The following is a 16,418-nucleotide window of genomic DNA, read 5'->3' as shown; positions in this document are numbered from 1 at the left end:
CTCTCTCTCTCTCTCTCTCTCTCTCTCTCTCTCTCTCTCTCTCTCTCTCACACACACACACACACACACACACACACACTAAAACAAAGTTAAAGGGGGAAAGGCCAGAGGCACCCAAAGTATAAGTAAACCAGATGGAGAGAGAGTGCTGAGGGCCCTAGAGGCAACCACAGGAGTGTGGCCTTAGCTCCTGGCCTCCTTCTCCTTCTAAGGCCAACTTCCCCTCAGGAGGATGCTTACTAGATCAGGGCAGCCGCTGACTAGCTCAGGGAGAGAAAGCCGAGTGCTTGAGTATCCCGGGCACAGAGCAGGCAGGTCTGGGAGGAGCCCACTTCGTCAACAATTATTGTGCCCCTTCTGTGTACCAGACACCAAGTTCTATGTTAGAGTAAAGCTGGTCCTGCTGCAGAAAGAGTTCAGAGGAAGAAGAAACAGAGGCCTCTCTGTGTGAAGGCCTAAGCTGCCAAAAGCTCCAGAGAAGGAGGTGAAAGGAAAACGCCACACAAGGAGAAGTTACATCGCTTTCACAAGCTCAGGCTCCGCACCTGTCCTGGATCAACGCCAGCCCTGTGCGCTCACTTTTTTTCTGACTAGGACTCTGACTGAATTCTTTAACTTTCTGAGTCTTGACTTTCAAGTCAACAGAATGGAATTTTAAAAAACATATTGTCCCAGGGTTATTTTCGAGGTTTAAGTAGGTAATACTAAAATTGTAAAATTGAGGTAAAGAAGCTCAATTTTTTAAAATGTTTATTATTTTATGTGTGTGCGTGTTCTGCCTGCATGTATGCCTCTGTACCATGTACATTCAGTGCCCAGGGAGCTCAGAAAATGCTATTAGGTCTCCTGGAACCAGAGTTGTGGGTGGTTGTCAATGCAGGGAACTAAACCCAAGTCCTACAGAGAGCTGCAAGTGCTCTTAACCACTGAGTTATCTCTCCAGCGCCAAAACCTTTTTTAAAATTAAAAATAAAATTTTCCAGATGAGGTGTCTCATGCCTGTAACCCCAGCACTTAGGAAACCATCATTCATATGTACATACACACACGCATACATCATTTAGGTCAAACTTAGAAGCACTGGGCACAGCGTGATAGAAGCAATGTGGTACCTTTCTTTTTTTTTTTTTTAAAGATTTATTTATTTATATGTAAGTACACTGTAGCTGTCTTCAGACACTCCAGAAGAGGGCGTCAGATCTTCTTACAGATGGTTATGAGCCACCATGTGGTTGCTGGGATTTGAACTCNGGACCTTNGGAAGAGCAGTCGGGTGCTCTTACCCACTGANCCATCTCACCAGCCCCGGCACCTTTCTCCTAACATTAATTAGGTCCTTCACTTTCTTTCCTGGGTGGTTGGGTAAACTTTTCTAGCCATTTACAGGCAACTAGCTTATTCAATAACTTCTTCATTATTATAATAATAACCTCATTATTAAGATGGGTCTCAATTCTGATTGTTTTAAACCAGGCTGAGCTCACATAACGGCTCACTGACCAGTCTGATGACCTGAGTTCAACCCTCAGAGCCCACATAAAAGTGGAAGGAGAAAACCAACTCCACAGTTTCCTCTGAGCTCCATCACACGCCAAAGAGCATGAACCAACCCTCACTACTACCCCCTCATTGTACACATGTATAATAATGTATTTTCTAATTGTTTAATTTCATGTTCATACCTGATTCCCAGGAGACCTCAGGGGGCATCAGTTCCCCTGGAATTGGAGTTATAGATGATGTGAGCTCCCATGTGGGTGCTGGGAATCAACCCAGGTCCTCTGTAAGAGTAGCCAGTGCTCTCAACCTCCAAGCCATCCTTCCAGTCCCCAAATTAATAAACTTCTGCTCTGACCTGTCTAGCCTTCTTGACCTTCTGAACAAAATCCCAAGACATAATCTTTTCCTCACTGTCTGGCTTCGGCATATGGCTCTTTGGGGTCAGTCAGTTATCTATAGAATTCTCTCCTTTCATCCATAATGGGGACAGTAAAGGCATTAGATCCTTCGTGCTAAGTGGTCAGGCATCCTAGTCTATTTGGAGAGCTTAGGCCAAGGAGAGACTGTATCTCTAAAAACAAAAAACTGCACCTGAGAAATAGCACCTGAGGTTGTCTCCTGACCCACACAAATACACATACGTGGGCACATATCTGTACACATGCACACATACACACACATATACATATGTATATATGTACATATATATATACATATATATATATATATCAGGTATGAACATGGTACACAGACAGATATGCAGACAGGCAGAATACCCATTCACAGAAAAAAATTAAACAATTAGAAAATACATTATGGGCTGGTGAGATAGCTCAGTGGGTAAGAGCACCCGACTGCTCTTCCGAAGGTCCAGAGTTCAAATCCCAGCAACCACATGGTGGCTCATAACCATCCGTAACAAGATCTGATGCCCTCTTCTGGAGTGTCTGAAGACAGCTACAGTGTACTTACATATAATAAATAAATAAATCAAAAAAAAAGAAAATACATTATTATACAAGTGTACAATGAGGGGGTAGCATATATATATATATATATATATATATATATATATATATGCGCTAGGTGAAGGATGATTTTACTTGATTTGCCAGGGAGGCTGGAGGGAGTTTACCTTCCTTCTCTGTCGACTGTCTTCTCACAGTCTTTCTTTTTCTTTTAGGCTGTCTACTTACTGGTTAGTAAGGGTGCTTTCTTCTTATAAGTACTAATTCTGCCTTAGGTATACTATAAAGCTTCTCAACTTGTTTAATAACTGCTAAGTACTCTCATAATTCTCTCCACTGAATGAAAGTTTTGTTTTTGCTATTTCATCTTTAAAATTAAGTGTAATAAACTGGGCTTTATGGTGCGCATTTAATGCCAGCATTCAGGAGGTAGAGGCAGGGCAATTTCTGTGTTTGAGGTCATCTTGGACGACATAGAGAGTTCCAGACCAACCAAGGCTACATCGTGAGACCCTGCGGATGGAGAGAGGGCTCCAAGGACTTGCTTTTTTGCAGAGCACCCGAGTTCAGTTCCCAGCACCCACATGGCAGCTCATAACCATTCTGAACTCCAGGGGAGTTTCTAGGGGATCCAAAACCCTCCACTGACCTCCACAGACACACACATAGTACACATAGTAAGACCCTCTTGCAAAAACTAAAATAAAATGTGTTACCTAGTTAACTGTCATAACACAAGCCACAGCTGATGAGGGCCTTTAAAAACAGAAACTTGTTTTCTAACAATCCTGAACACTAGGAGTTTGAGGGTCAAGAGGTCATCAGGGTTGGCTCCTTCTCAGGACCCTCCACTGGTTTAGAGATGGCTGCCTTCTGGCCATGTCTTCACATAGTCCTCACTCCATATACATCCTTACACAGATACCACCCTATAGAGTAGCCATACTGGAGACCAGCCATATTGGGCTTATGACATCCTTCTAAACCCTTCTGTAAAGATCTGTCTCTAAATCCAGTCACATTTGGGGGTATGAGGATGCTGATGTACAATCCATGTGAGTTTAGGGTGACAAAATTCAGTGTTTAGCAGCTGAATGGAGGTAGGAGACACAACTTCCAGAGACAATGAGGCCAAGATTATGTGTGTTCTAGAACAGAACCCCAGTTGTAGTGACATCTTTGAGAATTCTGGAAATTTTAGGTTTCTTTAAAAATACACACACACACACACACACACACACACACATAAATATTGTAAGTACTTTTATTTTAATCCCAGGTGTAGGGATATGGGGTTAGTTCAAACTGACCACAGCAGCTGATCATGACTTGCCTTGTGCTCTAACAGAAGCGTGATTTTGCCACAATTTCTGCAATTGTATGATGTTTGGAATTCTGAGAACTTTTCAGAGAGTACATAATGCTAGAACACAGAGAGGCAGAGGCAGAGGTAGGGGACTGAGGGGAGCCCATTGGTGATCATTTAGGGGAAGCTTGATGGTTTGTTAGTATCCCTGGTCAAAGAAGAAACAAAAGGAAAGAAATTTGATTCAAGGTTCTCTTTCCCTTTATCTTTGTTTCTCTCCTATCTAGTGTTAGTGGGGAGGGGGCGGGGGATAAAGGGTAGGAAAAAGAAGAACTCACAAAGTAGCAAAGACCAGATACACTCAGTTGCTCAGAACCCAGAGTCACAAAGACTATCCCATCTTGACAACTGTTCTTTTCTCTTCCAACTCAAAGGTGCTCCAGCCCCCAGCTCATTCCACTGCTCCCACCATGTGTGAAGAAGAGACCACCGCCCTTGTGTGTGACAATGGCTCTGGCCTGTGCAAGGCAGGCTTTGCAGGAGATGATGCCCCCAGGGCTGTCTTCCCATCCATTGTGGGCCGCCCTCGACATCAGGTGTGTTGTCTCTGGATCCAAGACTGTGAGCCACTAGGAGTGAGCTGTATTGGAACTATACTGAGCTAGCTCTCTCTCTCTCTCTCTCTCTCTCTCTCTCTCTCTCTCTCTCTCTCTCCTCTCTCTCTCCTCTCTCTCTCCTCTCTCTCTCCTCTCTCTCTCTCTCGTATAAAATAAGGGGTTAAATACATGTACAGGCTTTGTTCTCCCTCAGAAAACCACATAGTCTTCTGTAAGAGGAAAGGCTCAGCCCATGAGGGACCTCCACCTCCTCTTCCTGTTCCCACACACCTTCACCTTCATTTCCTGCTTTCTTTCTTTATCTCTTTCCTTCTTTGGGAATGTTCCAGTGACTAAATCTCCGTGTGTGGACCCCCTCAGACAATTCACTTATCTCTCCTTTTCTTTCTCATCACAGGGTGTGATGGTGGGAATGGGCCAGAAAGACAGCTATGTGGGGGACGAGGCTCAGAGCAAGCGTGGGATCCTAACTCTCAAGTACCCCATTGAACACGGCATCATCACCAACTGGGATGACATGGAGAAGGTATCTGAAGCCTCCAGCATGTTTATTTTAATAGTGATATCTTATCTTGACTTTCCTATCCCACACCTCTCTATGCCTGTCACTCTTTCTCAGGAATGCTTCCTATAGCCTTCCTTCCTTCCTCCTTCCCCTCCCATTCCCTAAGTCATTTCCAGCCTGGGCCCTCAACCTCTCTCCCTGGACCACGGCAATGGCTTCCCGCAGGTTCCCTTGTCCTTTGCCCTATTTATCCATATAATTCTCTCTGTCCCTGACTCTTCACAGCAGCCTCTGAGGATTTGTTATACCTAATTTCCAACCTCTGCCCTTCCTGCATCACTCCATCTGGCCAGGTCTAGGCCCTTGTTTAAAATGTTGAACATCTCAGCTGGGGCTAAGAGATGTTAAAGGCTCTTATTGCTTTTGTAGAGGACTCAGGTTTGGTTTCTATACCCACATTAGGCATCTCAAAACTGTCTGTAACTCCAGCTCTCTCTCCCGTTTCTTTGCCCATCCATGCGTTCAGGTTAGGGGATTGCTGATATAGTGTTCTGATTCTCAGATGAAATATTATGTAATATTCTAGGAGTTCTAGAAGCTTTTCATTTTTGTTGTTGGTTTGGTTTTTTTTGTTTGTTTATCTTCGTTTTGACTTGTTTTTATGAGACAACGCAGGAGGTGATGACATCACTAGCAGAATGTCAGCAGCACCTGTCTAGTGTTCTTATCTATAAGCTACTGACAGCCCCTCTGTATCTTCAGGGGTAAGCTGGACTACATTGTGACCACTCTCTCACCAGAGAGGAGCAGACAAAGAAATGTGTGTACAAACCACACCCTCAGCCTTAGCTTCTTCGGTTTTGAGCTGGAGATTCAAAAACAAACAACTTTCTTTTGAGGTGCTTGAGGGGTTCAAGCCTATAGTCCCAGAGCTTGGGAGACAGAGGCAGAAGGATTGACACTTTGCTGTGAATTCAAGACCAGCCTAGGTCACAAAATGAGGCCCCCATCTCAGATCAAACAACCTGCTTTTCCACTAAAGTGCTTTAAAGATAAAATTAGACATTGGTTTGGTATGATCCCAACACCTGGATCAGAGCTCTGGAAATGACACTCGTTATTCACACATTTCCCAATACCTAATTTGGACCTAATTTGGAAACATAAGAAACACTATTTTCTCACAGGAAGAACAGTGTGTGAACTCTTTAAAGAAGCCCTATGTGTATGTAGTGCATCTTAAAAGAAAAGCTGAATAGAAATTGGATGGATTATTTATACATGCAAAGTCTTACCTCATACTACTTCTCCAAACACTTATCAGTTGGATCTAAAAGTTAAATATAAGAATTCAAAGATACAGATACAGTAAGATAGGTGTAAACATTTAGTCAAGCTTTCTGGTGAGAATCATCATAGAAAAAAAAACAGATTTGACTTAAAAAAAATCATAACTTCTAGTATATGTACCCAAAAAATAAACTCTGAAAGTCAAACAACAGATCTCAAAAATATTACAAGAGACATATTGAAAGACTCATAAACAGGTATTATAGGTTTATCATTAAAAACACACAGTGCTGGGGCTGGAGAGATGGCTGCTCTCAAGAACCTGAGTTTGACGTGGGTGCAGGTGCCCCACAGCTGCCTATAGTCCCAGAACCAGGGGCTCCAATGCCATCTTCTGGTCTCTGGGGACACCTACACTTGTGTGCATGACACACAGGTACACGCACACACGCGCGCATACACACACACACATACACACACACACACACACACACACACACACACACCTTTTAAGAAAAGAAATTACTCTCTTCAAAAATCCACACTTCAACATAAAATAAAAAACAAGTGTTATGTGGTACATGCCTTCAATCCCAGCACTAGAGAGGCAGAGACAGGCAGATTTCTGAGAATTTGAGGCCAGCCTGGTCTACATAGCAAGTTCCAGGCAAGCCAGGGCTACATAGAAATACCCTGACCCCAAATTAATTAATTAATTAAAACAAAAAACTAATTAATTAATTAAAACAAAAATGTAATGATATTAATCATGGATATGAAGTGAATAAGTAATAGAAAATTACAAATAACACAAAGACAAGAGTCACAAAGGAAAGATTTCAATGACAGATGGGGTATAAGATTTTCCAAATATTTTGACTTGGCAACATTTCTAACTTTTGAGGTACAGTGCTTTGAAAACCTCAAGTGAAGTGTGGTGCTTGGACCCACTGTTAATGACTGGCAGGTCTGGGGTAGAGCTAAGCCAGCTACACCCACATCACAGTCCCAGGTGAAGCTGAGGTAAGAGGATTTCAAACCCTGCTTCACTCCACTGAGGCCAGTTGCTGTCCCCCATCTTCCTATGGAACTTCAAAGCCCAAGGCCTGTGCTCCTGTCATTCCCTGTGTCTCAGAGGCTCACGAAGCCTCTGGGGACCTTCTTTGCTTTCCGGTCCATTCCAGTCTGACAGATAATGATTGCTGTCACTTCTTCCTTTGATTTAGTTGCATCTTGGCATTTTTGTCTTTTGGACTTTCTCCCCTCCAGACTTTGAAACTAAGAAGTAGACACAAAGTCCAGTCTATATATAGCCCCTATTGTTATATTTACTAACATTCTAGCAAAGCCCATAAATACAGTAAACCCTGTTGCTAAAGAAACCAAAACCCCAAGTTCCCTGACACTGTTTGCCAAACACCTCCGAAGTAAAGACCCTTGCCTAGTCATAGTGGAGCACTGAAGAAGGGCCTACTATGTGGGTGAGGAAAATTTCTCTAAGGCAGGGATATATTTACATACACACAGACAGACACACCCGGTAATGTCTGGAGATGTAATCAAATTTGGGGTACAACTAGCATCCAATGGGTGGAGACTAAGGACGCCATTAAATCTCCCATGGTGCACAGGTCTGCCCACTACAACACTGACTGCGCCAATCTAAGTGCTGATGTGGAGAGACCCTGCTCAAACATTGACTTGGTCACCAGTCATCAGTGAGAACTGGGCCCACATATATGTGCCAGGATCACAGCAGAAGACAGTATACGCTTCTGATAAGGCGGACTGAAGAAGTACTTACGGGGGGTGTGAGCAGGATGAAGGCAACCAGAACAGGATGAGGGAGCGCTTGTGCTTGCAAGTGCCCCTGCAGGGACTTGGAGTGCGGGCAGTGTCCTGGGAACCCCGGGAGATAACTGGAGGTCACACCACAGATCAGAGACACGCCCTGCCTGGCTTTTCTCTCCTTCCACTGTCTAACCTCCTGCCAACACCATCCATCCATCAGCTGAACACAGCCAGAAGCGTGAAAGCAATAAGCACCGAGTGCAGCCTGCCTCCTTGAAGGCACCAAACGACAGGAAAAGGGACGAAGAGGAAGGGTCGAGTGGTAGAATCAGCACATACACTGGCTCTGTGTCTGGCATCCTTGGAGAAAAGGAACAGACAGCCATGTCCATCTGAGATTCCCTGGGGCTGACCAGATTTACCCTGTCCTGGGTAGCATTTGGCCACTCTCCTCCAGTATGGACACGCCAGTCAGATATTTTCAGACCCCTGCGAAGTCTGCTTGGCTTATCTGGTGTTTGTCTCAACTAGATCTGGCACCACTCCTTCTACAATGAGCTTCGAGTAGCACCAGAAGAGCACCCGACCCTGCTCACAGAGGCCCCCCTAAACCCCAAAGCAAACAGGGAGAAGATGACCCAGGTAAGAGCACTGAGCACAGGAGAACAGCTTGGCCAGATACTCCTTCACCACTGTGTAGCAATGCAGTAAAATGTCCATACAGACCTGCTGTGGTCGCGGGGTGGGGAGGACACCAAGGCAGGTCCCATGGGAAGTGGATATGGGATAAAGAAGAACCATTGAATTGGCATAGTTCTTGCCCTTAAGAAAATTCCAGACCATTCCGCAGCCCAGGAGATGCTGTGGTGTTTTCAGACAGTCCTTTCCTCCTTGTCCTTCCAGATCATGTTCGAAACCTTCAATGTCCCTGCCATGTATGTTGCCATTCAAGCGGTGCTCTCGCTCTATGCATCTGGGCGTACCACGGGTCAGTACCATTGAAACTCATTTCTTCTCTGGCTTCAGGTTTTTCTTCACAGTCCTGAAAATGACCTGTGGTGGCCATACCTTCAGTTTTGAAAGACAGAGTCTATGGCAAGTTTATAGCAAGCCAAAGAAAAAGAATAGTCAGATACTGATAGATCGATAGAGAGCAAAAACATGGTCAGGTTGGCTACTCAAAACATCCAGTAAAAATCATCTGGGGAAACCCCATCAAGGCAGTCAGCTGGAGTTCCCATAGAGAGTCCTGGGCAGGGCAGAGTCCCCCATCAAGGCAGTCAGCTGGAGTCCCATAGAGAGTCCTGGGCAGGGCAGAGTGTCCCCTCCAAGTAAAAGAACAAGTAACAGCAGATATGTGACATCATCAAATGGGGTGCTTACAAGCATACAATAGAAACTGACTGGGGAAATAGAGGCAGTCAACTGAGGTTTCTGGGTGAGTTTCTCTCCATAGCTGACCTTCCGGCTTCCCTTCCCCACTACAGGCACTTCTTGTTTGGTTGGTTTTTGGTTTTTGGTTTTTGGTTTTCTTGTTTGTTTTTACAGTAGAAACCTTTGTTGGAAACGATTTAGTTTCTAGCTATCTGCAAGGACATGGTGGTGCCTTTACTCTTCTGTTCTCGTCCCTTCCTGCACAGAGTCAGGGGCCAGCCCACCCACAGACAGGGTCTTGGAAGGCACTTTGAGACAAACACTCTTGAAGCTGAAATGGAGGATAGAAACTCCACTTCCACAGCCAGTTTTTCAGTGAGCTCAAACACCATGTGATACTTTACCAATAGAGTGTTTACTACAGCAGAAAAGGTAGGGTCAAGTTGGGGGGAAAGAACAAATGAGAGTGCCCATGGAACAGGCTGAGTGTGAGCCTGCTTATCCAGTTGGGAAGAATTTCCATAAACAAGCCATAATTGATAGGTGCAGCAAGAGCTGTTTCCTTTCATGGTCATGCCAGGCGGCTTATCCACACTCCCTCATCACCACGCCTTTGCCTCAAGAACAGCAGAACCTGCGATGGTGGCTGCATAAGCATGTGGCCTCCAAGATAGAAGGATGTCCAGCAGTCAGGAGAACCTGTGGTCCTCAACAGGCACTTGGGCACCGTAATAGAAGCTGTTTAACTGTGTTCTTTCACATGTTCTCTGCATTCCTGAGCATTCATCTTTCCAGCTTTCCCACAAAGTCTGTATCAAACAGCAGGCACACTCAGCCAGGGAGATGGCTCAGCAGTTAAGAGCAAACAATGCTTTGGCAGAGGACCTGAGTTCAGTCCCAGCACTCACATTAGACAGCTCCAACTCGAGTGGCTCTGACATCCTCAGAGAAGGATGTAGTCTCAATATTAAAAAACAGAATGTGCAGTCAGGATTGAAGGTAAACTGACGAGTGTCCACCATTACCATGTCTGTACTTCAAGGGATCCAAGAAGTTGAGACAGTTCTTATCTTCTAGAAAGCAATCTTCTCATTGAGAGAGAGAGAGAGAGAGAGAGAGAGAGAGAGAGAGAGGGAGGGAAGGAGGGAAGGAGAGAGGGGGAGGGAGAGGAAGAGGGAGGGAGAGGGAGGGGGAAGGGGGAGAGGGGGAGAGGAGGGGAGAGGAGAGGGAGAGAGAGAGAATTCTCGTGGTGGGTGATTTTCTTAACTACTAAAGAAAATATGATAATGAAAAATCATTCAGAACAGACCCCAGAAACAGACAGATGAAAATGAAGTTTGTCTTCTCTGTCCACAGGCATTGTCCTGGATTCGGGGGATGGCGTCACCCACAATGTCCCCATCTATGAAGGCTACGCACTGCCCCATGCCATCATGCGTCTTGACCTGGCTGGACGGGATCTCACAGACTACCTCATGAAGATTCTCACAGAAAGAGGCTATTCCTTTGTGACCACAGGTACCTGCCCCTTTCCTCATTCAGAGTTGACTTCAAAATCCAATGTCATCTAGGACATTCAACAATGCTCTCGGGACTGATGGGAATTCTGTGGCTCTGTCCTCAGGCTGACCTGAAGCTCTGCAGTGTTAAGACAGCCTAGTTGGAGGATGAAGGTTCCCAGTGGAGATGCTCTGGGGAGGAGGACAAGGCTTTGAGCTAGCTTCCTTCTACTGTGCTCTGCCAAACGGTGCTTAGAACCTTCCGGGGATTCCCTTTACCCAGCACCCACTGCCTATGTTCATGTTGATGCAGGCCCAGAGTTTTCAACAATGTTTAGCTGTACTGGAGAGAAGGTGACATACTTATCTCCTTGGAGGAGTCTGTGGTGTCTGAGATCAAATGATATAAAATGATCTAAAAGGAGAAGCTCACCTAGGTTAAGTGGGGATTTTGGTAGCACGTTTTTTAGATTCTGTCAGGTCACCAAGGGTAAGTCAAAGTCTGCTCCATAATGTGCACTAAAAGGACCCCAGGAGCACCTCTGGCACTGTCAACACAGAATGACAGAGGGAATGGCTTCCTGCTTGAGAATCAAGCCTTTTTGAGGAATGGGGGAGCCCATTCGTGGAAGAGAGCCTTGACTCTCCTCTTCCTAAGATTGTACTCAAAGTAGACTGAGAGTTTCCTGGAGAACACATGATATGGCAGAGCTTGCAGAGCCCAGGAACCACTTTGCCATTTCTGCACTTTCCAGCTGAGAGAGAAATTGTACGAGACATCAAGGAGAAGCTATGCTACGTAGCCCTGGATTTCGAGAACGAGATGGCCACGGCAGCTTCATCTTCTTCCCTGGAGAAGAGCTACGAGTTGCCTGATGGGCAGGTCATCACTATTGGCAATGAGCGCTTCCGCTGCCCGGAGACCCTCTTCCAGCCTTCCTTCATTGGTGAGGCTGCCTGCAGACCGCTTCTTCACTGGGAGGCAGGGCACAGGGGTCCAGGGTAGAGCAATACAAGCAGGAGGAGTGCAGGACTGAGAATGCAGGGTGAGGGGTGCAGGACAGAGGATGCAGGGTGAGGGGTGCAGGACAGAGGTGCAAAGTGGAGGGGATAGTGATTCAACTCCACATTAAAGGATGAAAGTTTCTTCCTCTTGGAGTAGTTTAGACCAAAAGCAGGCTCAAATTTGAATTCTCCCTGTATCTTCCATCTGTCTAGTGTCTGTACCCTGCGTTCAATCTGTCATCTGTCTGTTGTGTGTGTGTGGTGCCTGTCTGGTGTCAGTGCCTAGAAAAAGCTTCACTCTGTATTTACGGAACAGCACAGAACACATAGTATGGAAAAGGAATGAGGAATTCTTTACAGAAATCCTTAACAGAGTTTTACAAGGGAAAAAAAAGTTATTTTACTGACCCCAAATAACCCAGAATAATACTCAGAACCACACACAGATACTGTCTTAGTTAGGGTTTTCATTGCTGTGAAGAGACATCATGACCAAGGCAACTCTTATAAAGGACAACATTTAGTTGGGGCTGGCTTACAGGTTCAGAGGTTCAGTTCATTATCATCATGGTGGGAAGCATGGCAGCATCCAGACAGGCATGATGGAGGACGGAAGCTGAGAGTTCTACATCTTGTTCCTAAGGCAAACAGGAGAAGATTGAGTCCTCAGGCAGCTAGGAGGAAGGTCTCAAAACCCAAGCCCAGAGTGACATACTTCCTCCAACAAGACCACACCTACTCCAACAAGACCACACTTCCTAATTGTGTCACTCCCAAGCATTCTAACACATAAGTCTATGGGAGCCAAACCTATTCAAACCACCATAGATATTATCAACCTAAATCTTCATATTGCTTCAGAAAATGGTTATCAACACACACACACACACAATTCTGTATCATGGGCATGAAAGCATATGTAGTGTAAGATTAAAGCTAGGCATTTAGCTTAGGTTGTAAAAGGAGATTACATAAAAAGTTCAAAGAATAGTAAGGATGGTGACTGTTTTCTTAACAGCAAGTTAAACAGGCTGAGTACACTTCACAGCAGCAGATCCAGTATATATTTTTAAATCATCTCAAGACATATTATTAACTTGGTTACAAGGTAAAAGCTCAGTTTCTAAGGATAAGAAGTAGTTTCAGAAAGAGCTGTTCCAACAATACAGGGTGGAGAGTCAAGGCAGAGAGTTATAAGACAAAAGACTGCAGGGCAGATGGATACAGAGAAGAGGGTGTAGGACGGAGGAGGCAGGGTGGAAGGGTGCAGGGCAGAGGGTGCAGGACAGAGGAGGCAGGGTGGAAGGGTGCAGGACAGAGGAGGCAGGGTGGAAGGGTGCTGGACGGAGGAGGCAGGGTGGAAAGGCGCAGGGCAGAGGGTGCAGGACAGAGGAGGCAGGGTGGAAGGGCGCAGGGCAGAGGGTGCAGGACAGAGGAGGCAGGGTGGAAGGGCACAGGGCAGAGAAGTGGATGGGATTTGGAAAAAGAAACACCTGAGTTCATAAGCACTTTTTTACTTTTAATTGCCTTAATTTTTCCCAAGAAGGGACATAAACGATTACATAAACCATTAGATAAAAACATAATTTTAAATAGAAGAGTAAATAAAGGAAAAAAATAAAAATAAAAAAACAACAGGATGGGACTTGAGTGATGGCTCATCCCTTTAATCCCAGAACTTGGGAGGTAAAAGCACTGAATCTCTGAGTTTAACTCCAACCTGGTCTAGAGAATGAGTTCTAAAACAGCCAAAGCTATACAGAGAAACTCTAAAAGGAAAGAAGAAAGAAAGAAAGAAGAAAGAAAGAAAGAAAGAAAGAAAGAAAGAAAGAAAGAAAGAAAGAAAGAAAGAAAGAAAGAAAGAAAGAAGAAAGAAGAAAGAGAGAAAGAGAGGAAGGAAGAAAGGAAGGAAGGAAAGAAAGAAGGAAGGAAGGAAGGAAGGAAGGAAGGAAGGAAGGAAGGAAGGAAGGAAAGGGAGGAAGGGGGAAGGAAGAGAGGGAAAAGAAAAGAAAGAAAAAAGAAGAAACAGAGTTGGTCATATCTTAGTGGTTAAGAGCATTTACTATTCTTGCAGAGGGCCCAAGTTCAGTTCCCAGCACCCACATAGTAGCTCACAACTGATGTGGCTCCAATTCCTGGAGTCCAAAACCTTCTTCTGACCTTCATGGGCATTTGCATGAACCTAACGCACATAAACTCATGTGAGAACACACATATACAATTATATGTTTTTAAAAGGAAAAGCAGGACATGTAATATAGTATGAAACTAATAACGGGTTTAAAGGTCAGTCCCGCCCTCTTCTGTATCACCTAGCATTTAGGTCACCGAGACCTGTATCTAGGCAATGGTACAGGTGAATCTGGGGTCAGAGTTTCAATGCTGATCCAGTACCTCTGCATCCAGGCGCTGTCACACTGACACACCACCTTCTTCAAGCTGCCTCTTTCTCTTGTATAAAAATTGAAATAATTGGGCAGGGGTTGTTCTGGAAAGACGGCTCACCATTTATGAGCATTAGCTGATCCCTTCCAGAGAGCCCAGGTTCAATTCTCAGCAGCATCATGGCAGTTCCTAACAGCTGTAGCACTAGTTCCAGGGAATCTGATATCCTTCCCTGATCTCTGACCTCCATGGGCATTTATTAACTCTCACAAACCCATATTCAGACCCATAAATAAAATAATAAGACCAATAAGTGCTTTAAATATGGATATAGTGGTCTGTACTTACCAGCTAGTACTATGACAAGGACTAAAAGACAATACTTATCAAAGAAAGCCACTTTATTGAGGAGTGTTTAAGTGGGGAATGGGGAATGGCTGCTCATAGTCTTGGAGTTTCTCTGGAGCCATTAAAATGCTGTAGAGCTGGGTGTGGTCCTGTACCTATGTACTCCCAGTGCTTGAGCTGTGGAAATGGGAAGACGGGAATTTAAGGTCATCCTCAGCTGCGTAGTGAATTCAAGGCCATCTTGTCTTTAAAATGATATTGTGGTGACACTTGCCCAACCTTGTAGATATACTGTACTGGCTAGTTTTGTGTCAACTTGAGACAGGCTGGAGTTATCACAGAGAAAGGCGCTTCAGTTGGAGAAATGCCTCCATGAGATCCAGCTGTAAGGCATTTTCTCAATTAGTGATCAAGGGGGGAGGTCCCCTTGTGGGTGGTGCCATCTCTGGGCTGGTAGTCTTGGGTTCTATAAGAGAGCAGGCTGAGCAAGCCAGGGGANGCAAGCCAGTAAAGAACATCCCTCCACGGCCTCTGCATCAGCTCCTGCTCCCTGACCTGCTTGAGTTCCAGTCCTGACTTCTTTCAGTGATGAACAGCAATGTGGAAGTGTAAGCCGAATAAACCCTTTCCTCCCCAATTTGCTTCTTGGTCATGATGTTTGTGCAGGAATAGAAACCCTGACTAAGACATATACTAACAACTACTGAACTCTAAAGGGGTTAACACTATAGCACATGAACTTAAAGCATCTCCTTAAAGCTATGGAAAGAAGTATAGTGCTTCGGTATGTGCCTTGGGCCACCGTGAGAAACATCAGCTGAGGTGTGAGGAAACCAAGGGTGAAGCCATGGCCAGGAAGCGCTTCTGAGCTTGGGATCCAGTTGAGAGTTGATCAACTGCAATGGAGGAGGATCCTAAGGGCTGGAGCTATACTTCTGGTGGTGGTTTTGTCTGTTTTTGAACAGGGTCTCACTCTGCAACTCAGGCTAGCCTTGAATTACTGACCCTTCTGCCTCAGCCTCCCATGTGCCTGGCATTACAAGGGTGAGCCCTGTGCCTGGTATGAGCTACTTTTCTGAAGGCATGGATGTTGACTAAACTCTGTAACCTCCCCCTAGGCATGGAGTCAGCTGGAATTCATGAAACAACATACAATTCCATCATGAAGTGTGACATTGACATCCGCAAGGATTTGTATGCTAACAATGTCCTCTCTGGGGGCACTACCATGTACCCTGGCATTGCTGACAGGATGCAGAAGGAGATCACAGCCTTGGCTCCCAGCACCATGAAGATCAAGGTAGGTTGGGCCTTACCCTACTTCCTTTATGCTGTTCTATAAGCAAAGACCTGTTTTTGTGGGAGATGTTGCTGGGTCTTGGAAATTGGTGGTCTCCTGGTCATCTTTATCCTCCTGGTCCGATGTTCCTTGGATCAATGATAGACTGAATTGATACTTAGCATGGCTAAGTCCATAACATGGATATCATATGAGAAAACATTGAAAGAATATGAGGTGACGACACGATTGAGGAAGTTGACAGAGAAATTAGGATGAAGGAAACAGGAAGAAAGAAAAGAAAGTGACGGGGGTCAGAGGTATGACTCTGCCATTAAGAGCACTTACTGCTGGGTCAGGCATGGTGGTATACACCTTTGGTCCCAGGACATGCAAAGCAGAGGTAGGTGAATCTCTGTGAGTTCCAGGATATAGCCTAGTCTGCCTATATCCTGAGTTCTAGATCAGACGGAGATACACAGTCTCTCTCTCTCTCTCTCTCTCTCTCTCTCTCTCTCTCTCTCTCTCTCTCTCTCTCTCTCTCTCTCTCT

At 45.1% G+C, this 16,418-nt stretch overlaps 1 protein-coding gene across 1 annotated transcript in view; it reads left to right on the top strand.

Annotated features, from left to right (window-relative positions):
• Actg2 (actin gamma 2, smooth muscle) overlaps window positions 1-16,418 on the top strand; it is a 26,335-nt gene that overhangs the window by 5,227 nt on the left and 4,690 nt on the right. Inside the window, exons 2-8 of the mRNA XM_021191767.2 lie at window positions 4,209-4,370; window positions 4,789-4,917; window positions 8,509-8,619; window positions 8,881-8,965; window positions 10,708-10,869; window positions 11,606-11,797; window positions 15,707-15,888. Of these exons, the coding sequence (XP_021047426.1) occupies window positions 4,245-4,370; window positions 4,789-4,917; window positions 8,509-8,619; window positions 8,881-8,965; window positions 10,708-10,869; window positions 11,606-11,797; window positions 15,707-15,888 (987 nt within the window). The 5' untranslated portion in view covers window positions 4,209-4,244. The remainder of the gene's footprint in view (window positions 1-4,208; window positions 4,371-4,788; window positions 4,918-8,508; window positions 8,620-8,880; window positions 8,966-10,707; window positions 10,870-11,605; window positions 11,798-15,706; window positions 15,889-16,418) is intronic.

This window comes from Mus pahari, chromosome 2, assembly GCF_900095145.1.
Source record: "Mus pahari chromosome 2, PAHARI_EIJ_v1.1, whole genome shotgun sequence".
Taxonomy (NCBI): domain Eukaryota; kingdom Metazoa; phylum Chordata; class Mammalia; order Rodentia; family Muridae; genus Mus; species Mus pahari.
Note: the sequence above shows the minus strand (reverse complement) of the source record. Positions and strands in the feature narration are given on the sequence as shown.